The sequence below is a fragment of the Lissotriton helveticus genome, chromosome 6 (genome assembly GCF_964261635.1).
Source record: "Lissotriton helveticus chromosome 6, aLisHel1.1, whole genome shotgun sequence".
Lineage (NCBI taxonomy): Eukaryota > Metazoa > Chordata > Amphibia > Caudata > Salamandridae > Lissotriton > Lissotriton helveticus.
This window is the reverse complement of record NC_136067.1, coordinates 539,164,039-539,187,485: the sequence shown is the minus strand read 5'-3', so window position 1 is coordinate 539,187,485 and position 23,447 is coordinate 539,164,039. Positions and strand designations below refer to the sequence as shown.

The 23,447-nt window shown below is 44.3% G+C and overlaps 1 protein-coding gene across 2 annotated transcripts in view; it reads right to left on the bottom strand.

Moving 5' to 3' along the window:
• The window catches only part of PHF3 (PHD finger protein 3), a 716,139-nt gene that overhangs the window by 494,650 nt on the left and 198,042 nt on the right, over positions 1-23,447 (bottom strand). For both annotated transcript variants that reach the window (XM_078648001.1, XM_078648002.1), the window contains exon 5: positions 17,878-18,199. In XM_078648001.1, coding sequence (XP_078504127.1) covers positions 17,878-18,199 — 322 coding nt within the window. The remainder of the gene's footprint in view (positions 1-17,877; positions 18,200-23,447) is intronic.

The window sequence follows — 23,447 nt, the reverse complement described above, 5'->3', positions numbered from 1 at the left end:
GAACTTTACCTTCTAGCGAATGCGATGTCCGTGGTAATCCCGCTTCGAGATTCCAATTTGACCCGGAAGCAGTTACCCGGCAGCAAAACTCCTCTATTTTGGCTAAAGTACGTTTCAGCGCTAGACCGCTAACCAACAAGTGGCAGCACGTCCGTGTGAAAACCGGAAGAGAACCTGGTGGTGATAATGCCAAATCTAATTTGGTCATCTCATTTTCAACACGTAACTGTAACTACATCCTATTTAAAAGCCCAGAGAAACTCAACATTACATAATTCTGTTCCCAGATATGATGATATATTTTGTGTGTTGATACCTAAGTTGATATAATAAAATCTATAGTGATGAGTGAGCCTGTCCGCAAATATGTAATGTGGATATTATGTCAAACGTTCTTTTAATTTGTTTGAAGTGTAACTAGATGTTAGTAAATGGGGTACGAGTGGGTTATTATAATCTAAAAATAGAGAACTAAAATAGATTATCATGAAGTTGATAGACAAGTGAGTAAATGAAGTGAACCTTAAGTGTTAGCATAGTAACATGCGGAAGTGTTTTAACTCATGTGAGTAAACCTGATGATCACCTGCTAGTCTCTTCTTATATAGGGTAAACAAAAGTAAAGAATATGATCACTGTATTGGCGACCACATATTAGTTGCGGATGTTTAAAAGATAAGACAATTATCTAACAGGTCAAATTTGGGTGCCATACATTTGATCTTGACATTAATACATTGGAAGGACAATGCTACTTACAAGAGCATGCCTTTGTTCTAGGAATGCGGAGCTGTAGATTCACATGCTGTGCATAGAACAAGAAGAAAGAAGATATGCCGTGCAGCTGCTAACAAGAGGACGACACCAACTGACTTGGCCCCAGCCCTACCGGCCTGTTGATCCTTGAACCTGCTCCTGGCTAAACCCTGGCGTCTCCAGTGGTCAGCATCCTCGTAAACCCCGATGGACCTGACTGCCTTGCTCATCTAAAGACTGGGACTCCCACGAGCAGTGGTTCTCCTCAAGCCGCAACAACCCCTGGTGCCAGCCAGGAACCGCGAATCCAGCACACTCTGCATCTGCCTGAGTGGACAAAGACCAAGAGGACCTCCCCCCCGGCGACTGTGACCACAAATCCAGCCCCCAAGGACCCTCCTCGATGCTCCTGCCGACGCCTGCTGCCTCCAACAAGGGAAGCCTCCAACCGCGACCAGCTGAGGGTAAGATTTCCCAACACCAAAAGGCACCCCTGCACCGGGCACCCCACGGCCCCCTGTGCCCAACTCCTGGGTGTCTACCTATCCTACAACATCCCAACTTACCTCTCGAATTGGAGATCACACCTGAAGAATCTCCGTACCCGAGCTTGCAGCCTTTGTTCAACTTCCAGCTTTCCCATTGAAATACATTGGGCACCCGAAGGCCCAAAAGCACCCTGCACCCAGCCGCCCGAGTGCCACTGGAAGTGCAGCAACTGTCCTATCCTACTTCCCCACTTGCCCTGTGTTAGTGACCAGGAGCCCAGCTCCCACAGTCACGTGGCCTGCCTGCTAGCAGCCACCAACCAAAGGCCCCCTATCCTCCATAGGATAACATTGGGCCTACTCACTCTGCACCCAGCTGCCCCTGTGCCGCTGAGGGTGTAACGACTGCACCTACCTGACCCTGGGAGACCCCTGATTCTTCCCCCAGAACCTTAACTCTGCTAGCCGAGTACTTACCCAAAGACCGATAACTTGATTTTCTCCATAGGGTAACATTGGCTGGGTTTCACTTAGAATTTCTTTTAAGTGTCGAGTTTTGCAACTTTGAAATATTCCTTCAAAATAAGCTGATCAACGAAAACGAAATTACTCACCTGTTACCAGGAGAGATCCCAGTGTTGTATCCTTGAGCCCAGCACTAAACCTGAAAAGTAATTACAACCGTGATTTTCCGATCACCTGATTTCGTCCCATAGGATAACATTGCCTGGTTTTTGCCAGAATTTCTTCTAAGTGTCGATTTTCAAAACATAAAAATATTCCTTAAAAATCGCCTGTATAAGAAAAACTATTTCTTTCAACTGTTTACAGGAGATGCACCAGGGCTAAATCCTGGATCCAGCCCTGTGTAAGAAAAACAAATGTAAAGTAATTGATATTGCATTTTACTTAAAACTCTCATTGAGCTCAATGTTATAATTGTGTTTAACTTGTGTTGCATATTAAAAACACTTGTATCTATTGCATTCTAAAGTCTATCACCATTTGAAAGTATTCAATTGCAACATCTCATTCTGAGAAAGTATTTATGATACCTACTCGTGGTTCCAAAATAAACTACTATATATTTTTATATACAAAACAATTGGCCTAGAGTTCAGTTCTTGAGTATGTGAGACCATTTGCTGACTGAGTGTGTACAACAAATGCTTTACACTATCCTCTGATACTGCCTTACTGCTCGACCAAGGTACCACTTTAGAGATTAAGGTTACATCTAACTTTAGCCTCTGACAAACCTCTGGGGACTGTGGACTCTGTGCACACTGTACCTTACTTTGGTCCAGTATATACAGAGCAACTTTCTTACAGGGTTCTTCTATGGTTAGTGCCTGAAGCTCACCCACCCTCCTCAGTGATGTGATATCTATGAGGAAAGCTACCTTCCAAGTGAGAAATTGCAGCTCACATCTATGCAAAGGCTCAAAAGGTGGACCCATTAGTCTGGTAAGGACAATGTTCAGATTCCACACTGGCGCAGGTGGAATACTTGGGGGAATGATTCTTTTAAGTCCCTCCATAAATGCTTTAATAGCAGGCATTCTAAAAAGAGGCAGGTGTTGCCTGTTCTGTTGATATGCAGCTATTGCAGCAAGATGTAAGGGTGTGGATATGTACGCTAAATTGGCACGCTGTAGATGTAATAGATAGCCAATTATGTTTTGTACTGAAGCGGCAAGAGGGTTGATTTGATTTTTTTTTACACTTTATCACAAACCTCTTCCACTTTGGTGCATAGCATGCTCTTATGGTAGAGCGCCTAGCCTCTTTGATGATATTCATGCAGTCTGGCGGAAGATTGAGGTAGCCAAACTAAGATTTCAGGTGCCAGATCGCAATGTTGAGATGACTGGGATCTGAATGCCTTATGTCTCCGAGTGAGGAGATTGGGAGTAAGTTGTACTTTTTGGTGAGGAACTACTGATAACTCCAACAGGGTTGTGAACCAGGGTTGACGGGCCCATGTGGGAGCAACTGGGATTAGTGTCAGGGACTGCTGTCTCAGCTTCAGAACCACTAATGGAATGAGAGGTGGAAAAGCATAGGCAAATATCCATGACCAATTCATCCATAGTGCATTGCCTTTGGACAATGGGTGAGGTTACCTGGATGTGAAGTTTGGGCATTTTGCGTTTAGGTGTGTGGCAAACAGATCTATCTCTAGGAAGCCCCACATTTCATTTGAAAGAATGGGAGGAGAACCTGAGGGTGGAGTTCCCATCCGTGGATCTGCTGTCGTGGACGACTGAGCAGATCTGCAATCTGGTTGTTTACTCCTGGAAGGTGTTCTGCAAGGAGATACATTTTGTGACGTAAAGCCCATATCCAGATGGTCTGAACTAGTTGTGACAGCTGGAGAGAGTGAGTGCCTCCCTGTTGTTGTATGTAGTACATTGCTGTCATGTTGTACCTATGAATTAGGACAACTTTGCTAATAAATGAAGTTGAAACGCTTTGAGCGCTAAAAAAATCGCTAGCAGCTCTAGATGGTTTATGTGGAGCTGCTTTTGTTACAGAGTCAACATGCCCTGAATGTTATGTTTTTGGAAATGAGCTCCCCAGCCAGTGAGCTATGCGTCTGCTGTTAGCACGATCTGTGGAACCAGATCGATGAAGGGCAGCCCTTTTAAAAGGTTTTGTGTATTCCACCACTCCAGAGAGCGATGGGTGCGGCCGTCCACCAACACTTGACTGATAGCCGACCCTGAGCTTGGTTCCACTGACATGCTAAGCATTCCTGAAGGGGACGCATTTGAATTCTTGCGTAAGGTACGATTATAGATGCAAGACGCCATCATTCCTAGTAACAGCATGAACACTCAAGCTGGTAATGAGTGTTGGGGCCGAAACTGAAAGATTAGAGTCTGCATGTTGTGGATTCTGGCTGGGTTGGGACACGCTAGTGTTTACTGTGGCTCCTAGATACAACTGTATGTTGGATGGTTGTAGATGAGACTTGGTCAGGTTTACTGTGAACACAAGGTCATGGAGCAGTTGCACTGTTTTTTGAGTGTGCAGTAGGCAGCTTTGTTTTGAGCTGGCTTTTATGAGCCAGTCGTCTAGGTATGGGAAGACGTGAATGTGGTGTATTCGTAGATGAGCTGCAACTACTGCCAAGCCCTTTGTGAAAACTCTAAGTGCGGTAGTAACTCTGAATGGAAGGACCTTGAATTGGTAATGCTGGCCCTCTACCACAAACCTGAGGTATTTCCAGTGAGCAGGGTGTATGGGAATATGGAAATAGGCGTCCTTTAAGTCCAGAGTGGATAGAAATACGCCTTGTTAAAGTAGTGGAAGCACTTGCTGGAGTGTGACCATGTGAAAGTGGTCCGACTGAATGTATAGATTTAGTTCTTGGAGGTCTAGTATAGGCCTGAGAGAACCATCTTTTTGGGGAAGAAGTACAGAGAGTATACCTTCGTCCCTTGGTATTGTAAGGGGACCGGCTCTATAGCATGTTTTTCCAAGAGAGCGAGAACCTCCTGCCTTGGGAGGGTGATATGTTCTTGTGACATTGTATGTAATCTTGGAGGAATATTTGGGGGAATGTCTGTAAGCTCTAGGCAGTAACAATATTGATTAATTTGTAGTACCCACTTGTCTGAAGTGTTTGAATTCCAGACAGGTAGGAATTGAGAGAGACGTCCCCGGACAGGAGTGGAATGATCGAGTGGGGGTGGGAGTTAACGCAAGGAAGTCACTTTTGGTTTGCAGGGGAAGTGCGCGTGGAGTTGCCTCTGCCTCTTTCCTTACCGTTGTTTCCTCGAAAACCCCCTCTAAAATAGCCTCTTGATGAGGGGGATTGGTTGTTACCCTTGTAAGAGGATGAGTGAGTTTCTGTGGATACAGTTTTGGAGTCAACACTGTAAAAGGAGCGGTAAGAGGAACCCCTATTTGTAGATGACTGCAAAGACCTCCGTGTCTTCTTACATTTTCTCCAGTGAGGTATCAACTGCTGGGCCAAAGAGATGTTCCTTATCAAACGGTTGATTGAGAATGGAGGTTTGTACCTCAGACTTGAATCCTGGGATTCTCAACCAAGCATGCCTGCGTAGTAGTAAGCTATTGTTTACTGCACGAGCGGCCATGTCTGTTGTGTCGAGGGCACATCTGATGAAAGTATTTGTAATGAGTTTGCCTTCCTGGATTAGATCATTAGCCCTAGACCTATGCTCGTCAGGGAGGAATTTCATGAGTTTTTCTAGCTCATCACAATGAGCCCTCAGATGAGTATTAGCAATGCGCCAATGATTTGCCACTTGGGAAGCTAATCTTTTACCAAAGGCATCAATTAGCTTGGACTCCTTGTCAGGAGGAGGGGTCTCACCTGTGGTCTGTGAATTAGTTATCTTGCGAGTGTTGGAAACCACAAGAGAGTCTAAGAGCAACTGACCTTTGATGTAAGTGGGGTCAATAGGTGCAGGTTTAGATTTTTCTCCACCCTAGGTGTAATTATTCTTGCCCTTAAATGATCATTAAATATTTCATCTGCATGCTTGAACATCCCTTTAAGCATTGGCAGTGTATGAGTGGCCCTCTGAGTGGAACTTAGAGTCTCAAATAGAAAGTCCTCTTCTAGTGCCCCCTTATGCAGCTCCACCCAGTGATATTGAGCAACCCTGTTAAGTAGCTCAATATAACTAATGTTATCATCAGGTGGTGAGGGTCTGGACGGATATAGATCAGGGTCATTATTTGTGTTTGGGTTAGTGTGATAATCCTCCCAGGGGTCAGTGTCCTGAGGCCTATCATGATCCTCATCTCTATCCACATCATCCTGTAGGTCAGGTGATAGTGGTGGTGAATTTGTGGGTCTGATGATTAAGTTGGGATCAGTAGGGGAAGGAGGTGGAATGTATGGTGGAGAAGGGTGAGAACCCACACTTTTCCTTTTGTAATCCTCAGGCTGGTCTATTTTCCGTTTTTTTGGAAGGGTGGCATGGATATGCCCCGTATCAGGGTTAATCCCCAGCTTTTTCTATTTCGGATACGAAGGCGGGGCCTTGGGCCGAGGCTCTTTAGACAGAGTGTCTTTGTCCTTACCTGCCAGTTTTGGAGTCGAAGGTTTCGGCTCCGAACCTTACGGTGCCGAAGGAAGATTCTTTGGTAACAAAGGCATTGTCACTGAGAGATGTTTCGGTTTGGGTTTCGGTGACGAAGGTGTTGGTTGGGCACCGATATGGGGCCAGCTCGAGCCCGAGCCGGAAGGCTTTTCTTTGCGTTTCGGTGCCGGGCCCAAGGGCGGGGCATTGAAACTTTTTGTTTGTGCCGTCCTTGGCCCGAAAGCAGAGGAGGGACCGGAGCCTTTTTCTTTGTTTGTTGGGGGGGGGGGGGGGGGCAATGGATTTCTTTACTCACAGTATGCTGACCCGGAGTAACCCGCTCCTCTTCTCTTGTTTTTCTTCCTCGGTTCCCTGAGCGTGATGTGCTTTGTCGAAATCTTCACTGAGGATGTCTGGTGCGGAGCCGCTTTGGTGTTGTTTGATGTCGAGCCAGACGGTGACGAAGCGTTTTCTTTGATCGAAACAACCGGCACGTATCGCAGTCTTTCTCGTTGTGTTGTGCGGAAAGGCAGAGGTTACACACTTTGTGCAAGTCGGTGCACGGGAATTTAGCACAACACCCATGGCAGAGTTTATAATGTTCCATCAACTGTTAGCGCTGTCAGCGCTGGTATACCGGCGGCCCGCTACGAGTTTTCGTATCGAAGTTGTTTTGAGTTGAGAGGTTACGCGCAAAATAGGAAACCCTGATCAATAACAATACCGTCGAGGGTAGTGGATTGCACGTCAAAGGAGTCCGGGAAACGGTGGCGTATCGCAGCGCAGCAATACACATCCGAACCCGATGGCGGAAAAAACAATCTAAAGATGGAGTAAATATCCATGTACACTATCACTGAAAGGAGGAGTCACCTACCTCGTGACGGAAAAGTCTTCTTCGAAGAAAAACAAAGTGCAAACATCCAGAGCAAACACTAGATGGCGAGCTGTGCACAGCTTGTGATCTGCAATTCACATACCTTGAACATACATTTTTCAATTATAATCAACAATCATTTCCTAATAATCCCAAGTATATCTACGCAACATTCCCTCTATATGATTTGTGTAATGTGCACCTGTTATCCTATACAACATCTACTGGTTATCTATAGGCATCAAAATTGGTTTTGTCTGGGCATGTGTCCTGGTTATGTCTAAAACATATATATAACACATTCAAACCAAATGGTCTCATTTGAATTATGAAGTGGAGATCATTTAATCCCCAAGAAAATACTGCATCTCGTGGTCCGTGTTTAAGCCACATTCCACCGTTCTGAGCCCCATAATCCAGGTTGCCTCTGTGCGGCTTAGTTTCAACTCTCTGTTGTCCCCCCCCCCCCAACCCTCCCCCCCTCGAGTTCTGTGGAATTGATTCAATTCCATAGAAAGAAAATTGTTTATGAGGTCCCTGCGCTGTACAATCCATAGCATGTACTGTCAAGGGATATTTGTCATCACATTGTTTCACCGCCCTTGCATGCTCGCTGATTCTCTCTTTCAACATTCTAATAGTGCTGCCTACATATAGTTCTTTGCACTTGCATTCAATCATGTAAACCTCATACTTCGAATTACAGTTTATATTCTGTCTGATCGTGTACTAATGTCTGTCCTGTCCAGCAAAAACCTTCTTATTATCCGAGGCCCATCTGTACATTTTTCTACATTAGAAGGTGAGATTTGGGAGCATGTCTCTTAAGCTGTAAACACATTCTACTGCGATGGTCATTATGCAACAGCACTTGAAATAACAGTGTGTCTACTTTATTTTACACAGGAACCGCTTTTGAATTTATTCAAGGACTTTGTGATTGTTGTTCACATTTTTTGCTATACACCAGCCGGGATGGAATTACAATCGCCGGAGAGGTGAGATACGGTCTCTCACCTTCTCACCATTAGTGCAGACCATTTCACTCGTGGTCAGATACTTACACGCGTTTAACTTACCCGTTTCCCTAGGAGTTTATCACTGTTCACACTTGCCTAAAAGTTAGGGTACTCCCCACCATACTATCGCATGATCACAACGTTCTATGTATGAACCACAAATGGTGAGGGTTTATACTACTCACTTTTAGCCACTATATTCTGGGGCGATTATCAGACCCCACTCAAACTGTTGTTGTCTTCGGTCCATTTCTGAGCATGATGTGATCCTTTTCTCCTCTAGGGCTTTTCTTTTTCTTCTTTTCACTGTGATGACGGTCTCTTACGAGTGTCATCCAACAACTGTCACCATGTATTACAATAGTTGCAGTGGCACTACCTGCATCAGTCCGGATCCATTATCAGCTCCATGGGTAGGGGGAGTAGGAGGTATGGGGTGCTGTTGGGGTGCGGGCGACATCATCGGTGCCAGGTGCCGAGCCACCGACTCAGAACCCGATAAAGCCCCTTCTGAGCCTCCAGGGCCCAAAGCTACACTGGGAGGGCCACGTTACCCGAATATGAGGCACTTGGCATCATAGAATTTCCTTGAGCTGGGAGGGGGTCACTTAGGCTCCCGGGAAGGTGGGGAAGGCACAGGTTCAGCCGAATGAGACCTAGAACACCGAGACTCCTGCATCTCGTCAGCTGACCGGCGGGGAGAAGTTTAAGGGATGAAATTGTGGTGGAGAGGGAGGAAGAGGAGATGGTAGCGTATGGAAAGGACTAGTCCCCACACGTTTCTTCTTCAATGGAATTTTACAGCTGTCATCATCTGGAAGCTTGTGTTTGGATGGTGGTTTAGAGTGACTATGCACAGTATCCATATAATAATAGAGTTTTTTTCTGTTTCAGATCTGATTAAGATGGTACAATGTCCAAGCTTGGATCCGATTGCGGTACTGGCAGCAGTTTAATTTTTGGTACCAAAGCTTTCGGTGCCGAGCTGGAATGTCCTTTCGGCACTGAAGATTTCGGCTACGAGGAATGCTTGTCAGAGTATTTTGGTGCTGAGTTGGAAGGCGGAGCATTAGAAACCTCTTTTCTGTGCTGACCTTGGCTTAAATTTACTTGCACAGCTCTTGTGTTATTTCACTCATTTTACATTAGATTCATATAAGCCATTACTTCATTTCTTATATGAGGTTTCAACACATTCTAAACTTAAATTGCAGAACAAATACATATACAATACAGTGTCCTATTCCATACAGTATCATACATAAATATACAGTGTCATGCTTAAATTAGTCAATGAAAAAACAACTTTTGGAGGTACACCAGAATCAATTATACTTAAGTCCTATCTGTGTTATTTCTGAATGTCTTTTTAAGGACTGATTATCACCATAGGGTAATTTTCAACTGATGTGTCCAACTCGGACACCCTTTTTGTTTGCTACCCTTGGCGACCGGAGCGATGAATCTGCTCAGGAAAGCCGACGCGTTTCCAAACCCGGTCCAATCGTTCGGGTTTTTCCTCAGAGCGAACCTGGGTACCTGACAGGTTAAAAATTACATTATTAGTGCCTTCTCCTAATTCAATTGAAGTTGCTATGCAGCAGTTTTTAGGCGCCCGGAATTACCTTCTAGGTCCAGCGCCGCTTTAGCGTGTGCATTCTGGAATTGTTTTCGTTTCACAACCTGTAATGGTGTGAAAAGGGGGAATCAATTTGTGTCTGTCTATGTCTCCACTTGTGCATTTCTTAGAACATACCGTGCATCCTCAGGACTTACTTGAAGTGATGGCTGCGGTGGGCTCGTGTTGTTGACGATTCCCACGTTGAAACAATCTAACGGAATCACCCCTCTGTTTATAAATAACAAACTTGTGTCAGTTCTACACGACAGTGAGTTCGAGTGACACAGCAGTCTTGCAACGCGAGCATTTCAAAAGGGATTTCAAGAAGGGGGAGCGGGTTCTTACTTGTATCTGTTGTAGTTATATTGCTGTCTTGTGACGATTCTTCCTTTTGGGGATTATTCAACCGCCTTCAATGCTGTTTGGCTGAAAAAGGTTTGAAGGCTTTATTAAACACGCACGCATTTAAGTGCGGGCCGTAATTGAAGCTCTACATTTAAGTTATTTGCTCACCTTACTTCTTTTGGTGTGATTCACGATTACTCGATCCTGCTGGTTAGCGTTCAGCCGTGGCGTTACTGTGTGTATAGACTCCACGCCTTCTGAGTCATGTGATTCGTGTCTTAGGTGTTTATGGGACTTGTAGTTTTGTGACTTAGAAAACTTTCAAGTTTTTGAAGGGGATCACAATGATTTAGGGGTGTAATCACTTTTACTAATGTGTGATTTTTATGCGCCTGTGTGCGTTAATTTGAGTGCCGGGGCGGCTCACAGGGGGGTCAGTAAATATTCCTTTGAAGTTCAGAAAGTTTGTTCATCCCATCGATCACGCAGTTTAACTTTAGTATCAGGTATGCTTCCCTTTGCGTTAGTAAACTGTCCACGTCCCCTCCTCGTGGGGGGTCCTGATGCCAGATAATACAGTCCACTTGAAATCCTTCTCACTATGTCCGTATTGCTGAAAATGTTGTACCATCGGGGCTGTTAGTATGTTTTGTTTTATTCTGGATCGATGCTGTGCTACTCTTTGATTTATTTGCTGGGTCGTTTTGCCTATGTACAGTTTTGGGCAAGGGCAGATTATAGCATAAACTAAATTGCGACTTTTGCAATTAGTAAATTCCTTGTGTCTCCATTTGATGTTGTTATATTGAAATTCTGTTCCTTCTACCGTGTTGGGACAGGACACACAAGTGCCGTATTTGTGGTGGCCTTCTACCGGCTTTAATTTCCATAAAGTGCGGAGGTCAGTTTTGACCTGACTCACCCCCAAATCTGCCCGGACAATCTGCTGTCCTATGCTCTTGTTTTTTTTAAGAGCAAAGAGTGGTTTTTCAAATGGCATTTCAGACCCAGCAATCAAGTGCCAATTTTTTAAAATGATGGATTTAAACTTATTTGTGTGTGGACCATATGTTGACACACATACTAGCTTATCAGTGGGTTCTTTTTCTTTTTTTGTTACCAATTCATCTCTTGGTGTATACCAAGCTCGTTTTGTCGAGTGTTTTAACAATTTGCCAGGATAGCCTCTTGTTCTTAATTGGTTGCTCAATATTTCAGCATGTGCTGCAAAGTCATCTTTTTTTGCACAATTCCTCCTAATCCTAAGCATTTGGCTGTAGGGGAGATTAGCTCTTAGATTTTGAGGATGATAACTAGTGTAGTGGAAAATTGTGTTTTTGTCTGTTTCTTTGCGATGTAATGTTGTAGTTAATTTTTGGTCTTGTGAGAATACCTCTACATCCAAAAATGTGAGGCGAGTTTTACTAGATGTCACGGTGAACTTGATGTCGGGGTGTCTCATGTTTAGCCATTTGTGGAACTGAGTCAATGTTTCTGTTGTGCCCTTCCATTGGCACCAGATATCGTCAATGTAACGATACCATGTGACGATTTGATCACTAAATGGATTGTTGTGGTACACGAAACGTTCCTCGTACAGGGCCATGAAAAGGACCGCCATCTCCGGGGCATAAGGACACCCCATGGCGGTCCCCTTCACCTGCACGTAGAACGTATCCATGAACCGAAAGTAGTTCCTTTTTAATGCAATTCTGGCAAGGTCTATGATGAATTCGGTGGGCACTCTTTGTGGTTTGGGGAGAGTTTCAAGGAAGAACTCTAATGCTTCGAGTCCCTCCTCTTGCGGCATTTGTGTGTAGAGGGAGATGACATCGAAGGTCACCATCAGATCTTGGCTCTCATCATCTTGTTGATGAAGTCAATGGTGTCCCGAAGGTATGATTTTACTTGGCCTAAAAAAGGCTTCAAGAACACATCTACGTACTTGGCCAATGGCTCCAATATAGAATCACATCCGGAGACAATTGGCCTCCCGGGTGGTTCGGTTGGGTTTTTATTCAAGCGCCTCAATTTTAAGTTTGGTCAAGTCAGTGTTAGTTTGTACCTGCAACTAACACTGACTTATACAAAGTGAAATACAAATCAAACTAACAGAAGGATTTGACAAAGGCATTTTAGGCCCTAAAGAATTCGAGTACTTGATGAAAAAGAAACCACGTACTCCGGTAATATATTTTTTACCTAAATTACATAAAAACCCAACCGAACAGCCCGGGAGGCTAATTGTCTCCGGATGTGATTCTATATTGGAGCCATTGGCCAAGTACGTAGATGTGTTCTTGAAGCCTTTTTTAGGCCAAGTAAAATCATACCTTCGGGACACCATGGACTTCATCAACAAGATAAAAGAAGTAACGTTTGATGAGAGCCAAGATCTGATGGTGACCTTCGATGTCATCTCCCTCCACACACAAATCCCGCAAGAGGAGGGACTCGAAGCATTAGAGTTCTTCCTTGAAACTCGCCCCAAACCACAAAGAGTGCCCACCGAATTCATCATAGACCTTGCCAGAATTGCATTAAAAAGGAACTACTTTCAGTTCATGGATACGTTCTACGTGCAGGTGAAGGGGACCGCACTGGGGTGTCCTTATGCCCCGGAGATGGCGGTCCTTTTCATGGCCCTGTACGAGGAACGTTTCGTGTACCACAACAATCCATTTAGTGATCAAATCGTCACATGGTATTGTTACATTGATGATATCTGGTGCCAATGGAAGGGCACAACAGAAACATTGACTCAGTTCCACGAATGGCTAAACATGAGACACCCCGACATCAAGTTCACCGGGACATCAAGTAAAACTCGCCTCACATTTTTGGATGTAGAGGTATTCTCACAATACCAATAATTAACTACAACATTACATCGCATAGAAACAGACAAAAACACAATTCTCCACTACACTAGTTATCATCCTCAAAATCTAAGAGCTAATCTCCCCTACAGCCAAATGCTTAGGATTAGGAGGAATTGTGCAAAAAAATATGACTTTGCAGCACATGCTGAAATATTGAGCAAACAATTAAGAACAAGAGGCTATCCTGGCAAATTGTTAAAACACTCGACAAAACGAGCTTGGTATACACCAAGAGAGGAATTGGTAACAAAAAAAGAAAAAGAACCCACTGATAAGCTAGTATGTGTGTCAACATATGGTCCACACACAAATAAGTTTAAATCCATCATTTAAAAAAATTGGCACTTGATTGCTGGGTCTGAAATGCCATTTGAAAAACCACTCTTTGCTCTTAAAAATAACAAGAGCATAGGACAGCAGATTGTCCGGGCAGATTTGGGGGTGAGTCAGGTCAAAACTGACCTCCGCACTTTATGGAAATTAAAGCCGGTAGAAGGCCACCACAAATGCGGCACTTGTGTGTCCTGTCCAACACGGTAGAAGGAACAGAATTTCAATATAACAACATCAAATGGAGACACAAGGAATTTACTAATTGCAAAAGTCGCAATTTAGTTTATGCTATAATCTGCCCTTCCCCAAAACTGTACATAGGCAAGACGACCCAGCAAATCAATCAAAGAGTAGCACAGCATCGATCCAGAATAAAACAAAACATACTAACAGCCCCGATGGTACAACATTTTCAGCAATTCGGTCATAGTGAGAAGGATTTCAAGTGGACTGTATTATCTGGCATCAGGACCCCCCCACGAGGAGGGGACGTGGACAGTTTACTAACGCAAAGGGTAGCATACCTGATACTAAAGTTCAACTGCGTGATCGATGGGATGAACGAACTTTCTGAACTTCAAAGGAATATTTACTGACCCCCCATGTGAGCTGCCCCGGCACTCAAATTAACGCACTTAGGCGCATAAAAATCACACATTAGTAAAATTGATTACACCCCTAAATCATTGTGATGCCCTCCAAAAACTTGAAAGTTTTCTAAGTCACAAAACTACAAGTCCCTTAAACACCTAAGACACGAATCACATGACTCGGAAGGCGTGGAGTCTATACACACAGTAACGCCACGGCTGAACGCTAACCAGCAGGAGCGAGTAATCGTGAATCACACCAAAAGAAGTAAGGTGAGCAAATAACTTAAATGTAGAGCTTCAATTACGGCTCGCAGTTAAATGCGTGCGTGTTTAATAAAGCCTTCAAACCTTTTTCAGCCAAACAGCATTGAAGGCGGTTGAATAATCCCCAAAATGAAGAATCGTCACAAGACAGCAATATAACTACGGCAGATACAAGTAAGAACCCGCTCCCCCTTCTTGAAATCCCTTTTGAAATGCTCGCGTTGCAAGACTGCTGTGTCACTCGAACTCACTGTCGTGTAGAACTGACACAAGTTTGTTATTTATAAACAGAGGGGTGATTCCGTTAGATTGTTTCAACGTGGGAATCGTCAACAACACGAGCCCACCGCAGCCATCACTTCAAGTAAGTCCTGAGGATGCACGGTATGTTCTAAGAAATGCCCAAGTGGAGACATAGACAGACACAAATTGATTCCCCCTTTTCACACCATTACAGGTTGTGAAACGAAAACAATTCCAGAATGCACACGCTAAAGCGGCGCTGAACCTAGAAGGTAATTCCGGGCGCCTAAAAACTGCTGCATAGCAACTTCAATTGAATTAGGAGAAGGCACTAATAATGTAATTTTTAACCTGTCAGGTACCCAGGTTCGCCCTGAGGAAAAACCCGAACGATTGGACCGGGTTTGGAAACGCGTCGGCTTTCCTGAGCAGATTCATCGCTCCGGTCGCCAAGGGTAGCAAACAAAAAGGGTGTCCGAGTTGGACACATCAGTTGAAAATTACCCTATGGTGATAATCAGTCCTTAAAAAGACAATCAGAAATAACACAGATAGGACTGAAGTATAATTGATTCTGGTGTACCTCCCAAAGATGTTTTTTCATTGACTAATTTAAGCATGACACTGTATATTGATGTATGATACTGTATGGAATAGGACACTGTATTGTATATGTATTTGTTCTGCAATTTAAGTTTAGAATGTGTTGAAACCTCATAAGAAATGAAGTAATGGCTTATATGAATCTAATGTAAAATGAGTGAAATAACACAAGAGCTGTGTAAGTAAATTCAGGCTCTCATTGTGCTGATAATTAAAAGACAGCATTGAAATTGAGACCAGGCAATTGTGTATTATTAGTATTTATATGTCCAGCCTGACTCCGACGGACAAACCCCATCATTTATATGACCTTGGCTTAAAGGCAGAGGTGGTACCGAAGCCTTACATTTTCTCAGGACGGTGGAAAGGGGAGGCAAGCTGTCTTCTGTACTCAGGTCCCCTTGTCCCTGTGGCACATCGTCGTCTTCGAGGATAATCTGCAACTCTGCCTCGGAGTCCGATGCAGCTGAAGCCTGTTCTTCTTTGGCCGCTGAGACTTCCTCATGTTCGAAGTCCTCGCCAAAGAGCTCCAGTGTGTCGTCTAACTGCTGCTACTTCATCTCTCGACGTCGAGCTTGATAATCACAGAGAGTTTTCTTCGACCTGAAGGATCGACACGCGTCACAGTTTTGTTCTTTGTGCTCAGGGGACAAGCACAAGTTACACCCCTAATGTAGGTCTGTATGCGGATACTTTGCGAAGCACAGGAGGCAGAATTTGAATGGAATCCGTTCCATTGACAAGGTGCCGGTAGGTCGCCTGCGAAAATCTCAATGGAAAAGGAGATTTCTTGATGGTCAAGTGGAACAGCAGAGAAAAGGAAACGCGCTCGAAAACAATACCGTCGGAGTGTAGTGTAGTTCCTATTATCCCAATAGGCTCTGCGCATTGGAATAATATCTTCAATAGTATAGACCTAGGGCAGAGGTTAACTAGGTCTTCTACCGACGATATTAGACTTAAAGTTTTGTGTTTGCCAGCTAGCTCAGAGTTCACTAGAAACTTTCTCGAATAGGCAAGGAGGATTTTAACCTCCCTGGATAGACAAGAAGGGATTTAGTTTCTGACAACCATAGAACATGACAACTTTGCTCTCCCCTAATCAAGAGTGTATCTCTAGAGTCGTGTGAAAACAAAAGACAACTTATTTTACTCAGTCAGTTCAGTGCATTCTTAGTTTCACCAGATTGTAGAGAAAAGGAAGAGACGGGCGTGTTCAATAAAAGATGTTATTTATTGATCAGTCTCCTTTCTCATACAAGAGAAATGAATCGCTATTATTGCAATACTTGTAGTTAAGTAAAGTGCATACAGTAAAGACAGAATTATAAAATAATACTGTAAAAGCATTGATATGGTTTCTGAGCCATATGATACTTTAAAATGGATAAAATAGATACATACATATATACATTTGACTAATCATACTCAACTGGTGCTTCTAACCACGCCTACCCCAGTGTACCTGACCTAAGCCTAATACGTGGGCGAGAGTAGATAAGTAGCAGTTTAAGTTAAGTTTGTTTGCCAAGGGACTGATTCGAGAATTCTCTGCAAGGGGTTATTCAGTTCTGTACCCGAGATCTAGAATGATGGAGGGCTGGTATCTCTTATCCCAGGTCTTGATATTCCAGCTGCCTGCGAGGGCTGCTTGGAAGCGCCGGAGCTGGATTTCTCAGCAGGAGAAAGGCAGCGTCTCGTTCTCAGCGCGTCAGGAAGGCGGGGCAGCGCCTGTGGGCTTCGCTCTCTGCTGGGCTCCTCGGCACGTCTCGCTGCTCCGATCTCGTCACCACCACCGTGGGACAGCAGTTGGTTGGAGCTGTATTTCCCAAAAATCAGATCAGCTTAGCACCCAAAAACGAATAAACTATTAACTCACACTTTAATCCATTCTTCAACTTGAATGAGAAACTGTTTTCTCTATCTGCACCAGTTTTCTGCAAGGCTTTTCCAAGCCCAGTCTAAGCTGTGTAATATCTGCATAGATGTGTATGGACATATTGCAATGGTTGAGCATATCAGCCAGGGGACAGATGTATGCACTGAAGAGCCATAAGTCGATGAACCTTGGAAAAGAGTCAATTCGCCCCTCTGTTCCCCATAAGAATGATACACGGGTCGGGGTGGCTGGCGGCGGGGGGAGTGGGGAGGGGAAAGAGAGAGAGAGTTTTAGAAGCGGCAGGGAGTAGAGGGATAGAGTTTCAGCAAATACATAACTGCATTAACTGTTAAGATCGCCAAGAGTCCATATGTGAGATCTTCCTGTTAACAATAAAAACTGTTCTCTACGAAGTGCTATGGATTTTTGTTGTAATTATATGAAATACATCAAATACATCTAATTTAAAAAATCCAGAAATGGGACTCTAACTGATCAAATTAACGTTCAGCACTTTGGAGAATTGGAGGCCTTCTATTGACATTTGTAAATACCCAAGACAGTGAGAATATGGATATGGATATACATATAGTGGATGGGCTCACATATTTATGTGAGGCATTATAGAAATGTGCTTAATGCAGAAACACAGCATACTGTTTCACCTCCTGGGTTGAAAGTTTCAATAGTTATGTCGTTGTTACTCAAGGCTATCTCTGATTTGTTCCCCAGATGAAAAATATTTATATAATTTCACTGAAAACAACACTATAGTTTTGTTTTCCAATTTAGCAACAGTACCATATTTTGTCACAGTAGATCATTTCCTAGTGAGGCTAATACTATTTCAGTGGAAAATACAATAAGGGGTTTCTGGAATTTTACACTCAAAAACAAGTATGTAAGATTACCTTGTTACACAATTTAATTTTGTTCTTCACGCGTTCTTCTGTTTGCTTCGGTTTTTCACTTGATGTAAAACTGCTGACCGATTCTTTTAATATCACAGTCTTCTTGCTTTCAACAGTTTTGTTTTCTCTATCTGCACCAGTTTTATCTTCATCTTTCAAGGCACCATCATCATAGTATTCAATCCTCCTATTTTCATCAGCAGAACACTTCACACAGATGTACTCTTTACCTTCATCTCGCATTTGATGTGCTTGAGAAAGACTCAAACCAACACAATCACCATGTAACCAATCTCCACAACGCCAACAGCCCACCATAAATCTATAAGAGAAAGGGACATACTTGCATCACCTCATCTGAATCAGTAAATCACATAACTAAGGTCTAACAGAGTAGCAACTGTGGTCAGAATGTCAAAGAAAGGAGATAATAGCAGTATCATAAGCAAACAATTAACAAGGAAAATGCTACTTACCAGTATGCATCTGTTCTTGGCATGTAGAGCTGCAGAGTTACACACTGTGCACAGATGGCCACCTAGTGTTGGGCCCGGATGTTTACAGTTTGTTTTGTTGTAGAAAAGTCTTTGGAAGTCACGGGATAGGGGACTCCTCCTTTGGATGATACTGCGCATGCGCATCGGCTCCAACCCCAGATTGTTTTTCGCCATTAGGGAAGTGATGGAGCTGTACAAGAAGTAGTGATGTCCATGTGATTTGCATCTAATTAAGATAATAAAGGAACAGATAGAGGTAGCCGAGGAGGCGGGTGGGCATGTGTAACTCTGCAGCTCTACATGCCAAGAACAGATGCATACTGGCAAGTAGCATTTTCCGTTCGAGGCATATGAGCTGCAGATTACACACTGTGCATAGATTGTATAGCAGTACCCACACCTAGCAGCGACCACCAGTATCCGTTGCAGTAGTTTGAAACAGAGTTTTTAGTAGAGCCTGGCCCACAGTAGCTTGTTTTTTAGTTTGCACATCTACACAATAATGTTTTGTGAATGTGTGCGGTGTAGACCATGTAGCAGCTTTGCATATATCATCTAGGGGAATGTTCCCTAAGAATGCCATTGAAGCCCCCATTGTCCTTGTAGAATGGGCTTTTGGAGGAACTGTTAACGTACGTTTGGCTTTCTGATAACATATTTGTATGCATTTAACAATCCACCTAGCTATCCCCGATTTTGATATGGGGTTGCCTTTATGTGGTGGTAAAAAAGACACAAAAAGTTGTTTCGTTTTACGAAAAGTTTGTGTCCTTTCGATGTAGTACAGTAATGCTCTTTTGACATCTAAGGTGTGTAGAGCTCTTTCTGCGACTGTTTGTGGCTGCGCGAAAAAAACGGGCAGTTCAACAGATTGATTTAGATGAAATGGTGAAATGACTTTTGGAAGGAATTTAGGATTAGTGCGTAGAACCACTTTGTTATGATGCATTTGCAAAAAGTGTTCTTGAATGGTAAATGATTGTAGTTCACGGACTCTTCTGAGAGAAGTAATAGCTACTAAGAAAGCTACTTTTCAAGTTAGGAATTGTATTTTGCATTTATGTAACGGTTCAAAGGGAGGTCTCATTAACTGTGTAAGAATAATGTTTAAGTTCCACACTGGTGAAGGTGGTGTTCTGGGAGGGATTATTCTTTTGAGTCCTTCCATGAAAGCTTTTATAGCTGGCACTCTAAAAAGAGATAGATGTTGTCTATTTTGTAAATATGCTGCAATGGCAGCAAGGTGTAGTCTGATAGACGTGTAAGCTAAATTACACTTTTGAAGGTGTAATAGGAATCCTATGATGTGTGAATAGACATATCTAACGGATTTATGTGGTTGTTTTTACAGTATATTACAAATCGTTTCCACTTCGCAGCATAACATGCTCTCGTAGTGGGACGTCTGGCTTCTTTAATAATGTTCATGCATTCTGGAGGAAGGTTGAGGTAACCGAACTCTATGACTTCAGGAGCCAGATCGCTAGGTTGAGCTGAGCTGGGTCCGGGTGTCTGATTTCTCCATGGTTCTGTGTCAAGAGACGTGGAGATAGGCTTAGTTTTGGTGTGGTACCACCGATAGTTGCAGCAGTGTGGTGTACCACGGTTGTCTGGCCCAAGTTGGAGCTTCTAGAATGAGTGTTAGGGAATGTTGCTGTCGCTTGCGTATCACTAACGGAAGTAGTGGGAGAGGAGGAAAAGCGTACGCAAATTTTCTAGACCAGTTCATCCATATCGCATTGCCTTTAGACAGCGGGTGTGGATATCTGGCGGCAAAGTTTGGGCATTTTGCGTTTTCGTGGGTTGCCTAGAGGTCTATCTGAGGTTGTCCCCACATTTGAAAGAAGGGTTGAAGAACTTGTGGATGAAGTTACCACACGTGGATCTGCTGTGTTGCTCGACTTAGCAGATCTGCCATGGTGTTTTGTACTCCTGGAACGTGTTGGGCTAAGAGGAAGATTTTTAGTGGTATAGCCCATCTCCATATCTGCTGAGCTAACAGAGAGCTGCAGAGAGTGTGTTCCCCCTTGTTTGTTTATGTAGTACATGGCTGTCATATTGTCTGTGCGGACTAAGACAGCTTTGCCTGATACTTATTTTTGGAATGCTTTTAGGGCTAGGAAAACAGCTAGTAACTCCAAGTGGATGATGTGGAGTAACTTTTGTTGCGGTGTCCACCTGCCTTGCATGGTGTGATGCAGTAGGTGAGCTCCCCAGCCGGAGAGCGATGCGTCCGCTGTCAGGATTATCTGAGGAACAGCCTCTAGGAACAATCGGCCCTACCAACACTAGGTCTGTTAATTGACCACGAGCCTTGTTCCATTGGCGTGCTAGGCACTCTTGAAGTAGACGCATTTGCAGTCTTGCGTAAGTTACTATAAATATGCAAGATGCCATCATTCCTATGAGCTGCATGAACACTCGAGCTGGAAGCGAGTGTTGCAGTTTGAATTTTGTTAGGAGAGTTTGTACACTTGTTATCCTGTTTGAAGAGGGATAGGCTAGTGTTAGTTGGGTGTTTATTGTAGCACCGAGATATTGTTGTATGTGTGAAGGTTGCAGATGTGACTTGGTGTGATTTACTGTGAATCTCAAGTCGTGAAGCAGTTGAATAGTAGCCTGAGTGTGTTGTACACACTGGCTGTATGAGCTAGCTTTTATGAGCCAATCGTCTAGGTATGGGAAGACGTGAATATGTTGTCTTCTTAAGTTTGCTGCTACTACTGCTAGGCATTTGGTAAACACCCTTGGCGCTGTTGTGACTTCGAATGGAAGCACTTTGAATTGTTAGTGCTGCCCGTCTAGCACAAATCTGAGATATTTTCTGTGCGCTGTGTGGATGGGAATGTGGAAGTAGGCGTCCTTGAGATCTAGAGCGACAAGGAAGTCATTTTGTAACACGAGTGGAAGGACTTGTTGGAGTGTGACCATATGAAAATGATCCGACTGTATGTAAATGTTTAGAGGTCTGAGGTCTAGGATAGGTCTTAGAGATCCGTCCTTCTTTGGGATTAGAAAATATAGGGAGTATACTCCTTTGCTTTGCTGAAGCTCTGGGACTATTTCTATTGCATTTTTCTCCAGGAGGGATATTACTTCCTGTCTGAGCAGTGTTAAATGTTCTTGTGACATTGGACGCTGCTTGGGTGGTATGTTTGGGGGAGTGGATGTTAGCTCTAGACAGTAACCTGATTGAATTATTTGAAGCACACACCTGTCTGATGTGATGTTTTCCCAGGCTGGTAGGTATTGTTGTAGTCGTCCCCCGACAGGAGTGGAATGGGACGGGGGAAGGGGAGTCATTGGGCAGGGGTAGAGGCAGAGCGGGAGTTGTTGTTTTTACCTCTGCTTTTGTTATTGTTACCCCTGTAACCTCCCCTTTGGTAGCCCTTACTATATGTGGATTGCGTAGGGGCTTTGTATGAGGTAGAAGGTGTGTCTGAGGAGTGTCCCCTGGTGGCGCCTCGATAAGATGAGCGGCGAAATGAACGTCTGGGAGCCAGCGACCGCAGGGCTCCCATAGATTTGGCTGTATCTGTATCCTTTTTCATTTTTTCAAGTGATAGATCTACATTGGGTCCGAATAAGTGTTGCTCATCGAAGGGTTGATTAAGTATAGCACTTTGGACTTCAGGTTTGAACCGTGATATGTGTAGCCAGGCAGGTCTACGTGATAAAACACTGGTGTTAACTGCCCTGGAGGCGGTGTCCGCTGCATCAAGTGCACACCGAATAGAGGTGTTTGTAATATTTTTCCCTTCTTGAATAAGCTCATTTGCTCTATCTTTGTATTTATCAGGGAGATGTCGCATTAGTGATCCTAATTCGTCATAATGGGCCATGTCATATCTGGCCAATAATGCTTGTGTATTGGCAATACGCCACATGTTTGCTGCTTTAGACGCAGTTCTTTTCCATGATGCGTCAAGTAGCTTAGACTCTTTATCTGGTGGTGCAGCTTCACCTGATGTTTGTGAGTTTGCTCTCTTGCGTGCGTTGAAAACTACAAGTGAGTCTAGTGCTACTGGACCTTTAATATATGCAGGGTCTGAAGGGGCAGTTTTATACTTTTTCTCTATTCGAGGGTTAATGACCCGAGTTCTGACTGGGTCCTTGAAAGTCTTCATCTACAGGGTCTGTATGCATATCTACTCCATGATATTGCGCGGCTCTGTGTATCAACTGAGTAAAAGCCATAGTGTCTTCTGGTGGGGAAGGCCTTGAGGGGTATATGTCATCTTGAGGGACATTTGGGACTTCTGGGGTGTTATAATCATCCCACGGGTCAGGTGAGCCTGGAGGAATAGATGGATCATCTATGCTAGCCCCTATATCATCAATCAATCAATCAATCATAGCATTTGTATAGCGCGCTACTCACCCGGAAGGGTCTCAAGGCGCTTGGGGGAAGGGGTCTGCTATTGCTCAAACAACCAGGTCTTGAGTTGTCTCCTGAAGGCGAGATGGTCCTGGGTCTGCCAAAGGTGGGTGGGGAGGGAGTTCCATGTCTTGGCCGCCAGGTAGGAGAAGGATCTTCCTCCGGCGGTGGCTCTTCGGATGCGTGGTACGGCGGCGAGGGCGAGGCTTGTCGAACGTAGCTGGCGGGTGCGCGTGTAGAAGGTCAGGCGGTAGTTGAGGTACTTGGGGCCCAGGTCGTGGAGGGATTTGTGTGCGTGGGTGAGGAGTCTGAACGTGATTCTCTTGCTGACGGGGAGCCAGTGCAGGTCACTCAGGTGGCCGGAGATGTGGCTGCGTCGGGGGATGTCCAGGATGAGTCGGGCGGAGGCGTTTTGGATGCGTTGGAGTCTTTTCTGTAGCTTGGCTGTGGTTCCGGCGTAGAGGGTGTTTCCGTAGTCCAGTCGACTTGTGACGAGTGCCTGGGTGACCGTCTTCCTGGTTTCGGTCGGGATCCATCGGAAGATCTTGCGAAGCGTGCGAAGGGTGTGGAAGCATGATGAGGATACGGCGTTGACTTGTCTGGTCATCGAGAGGGAGGAGTCCAGGATGAAGCCCAGGTTGCGTGCGTGGTCTGTTGGCTTGGGGGCGGTGCCCAGGGCTGGGGGCCACCAGGAG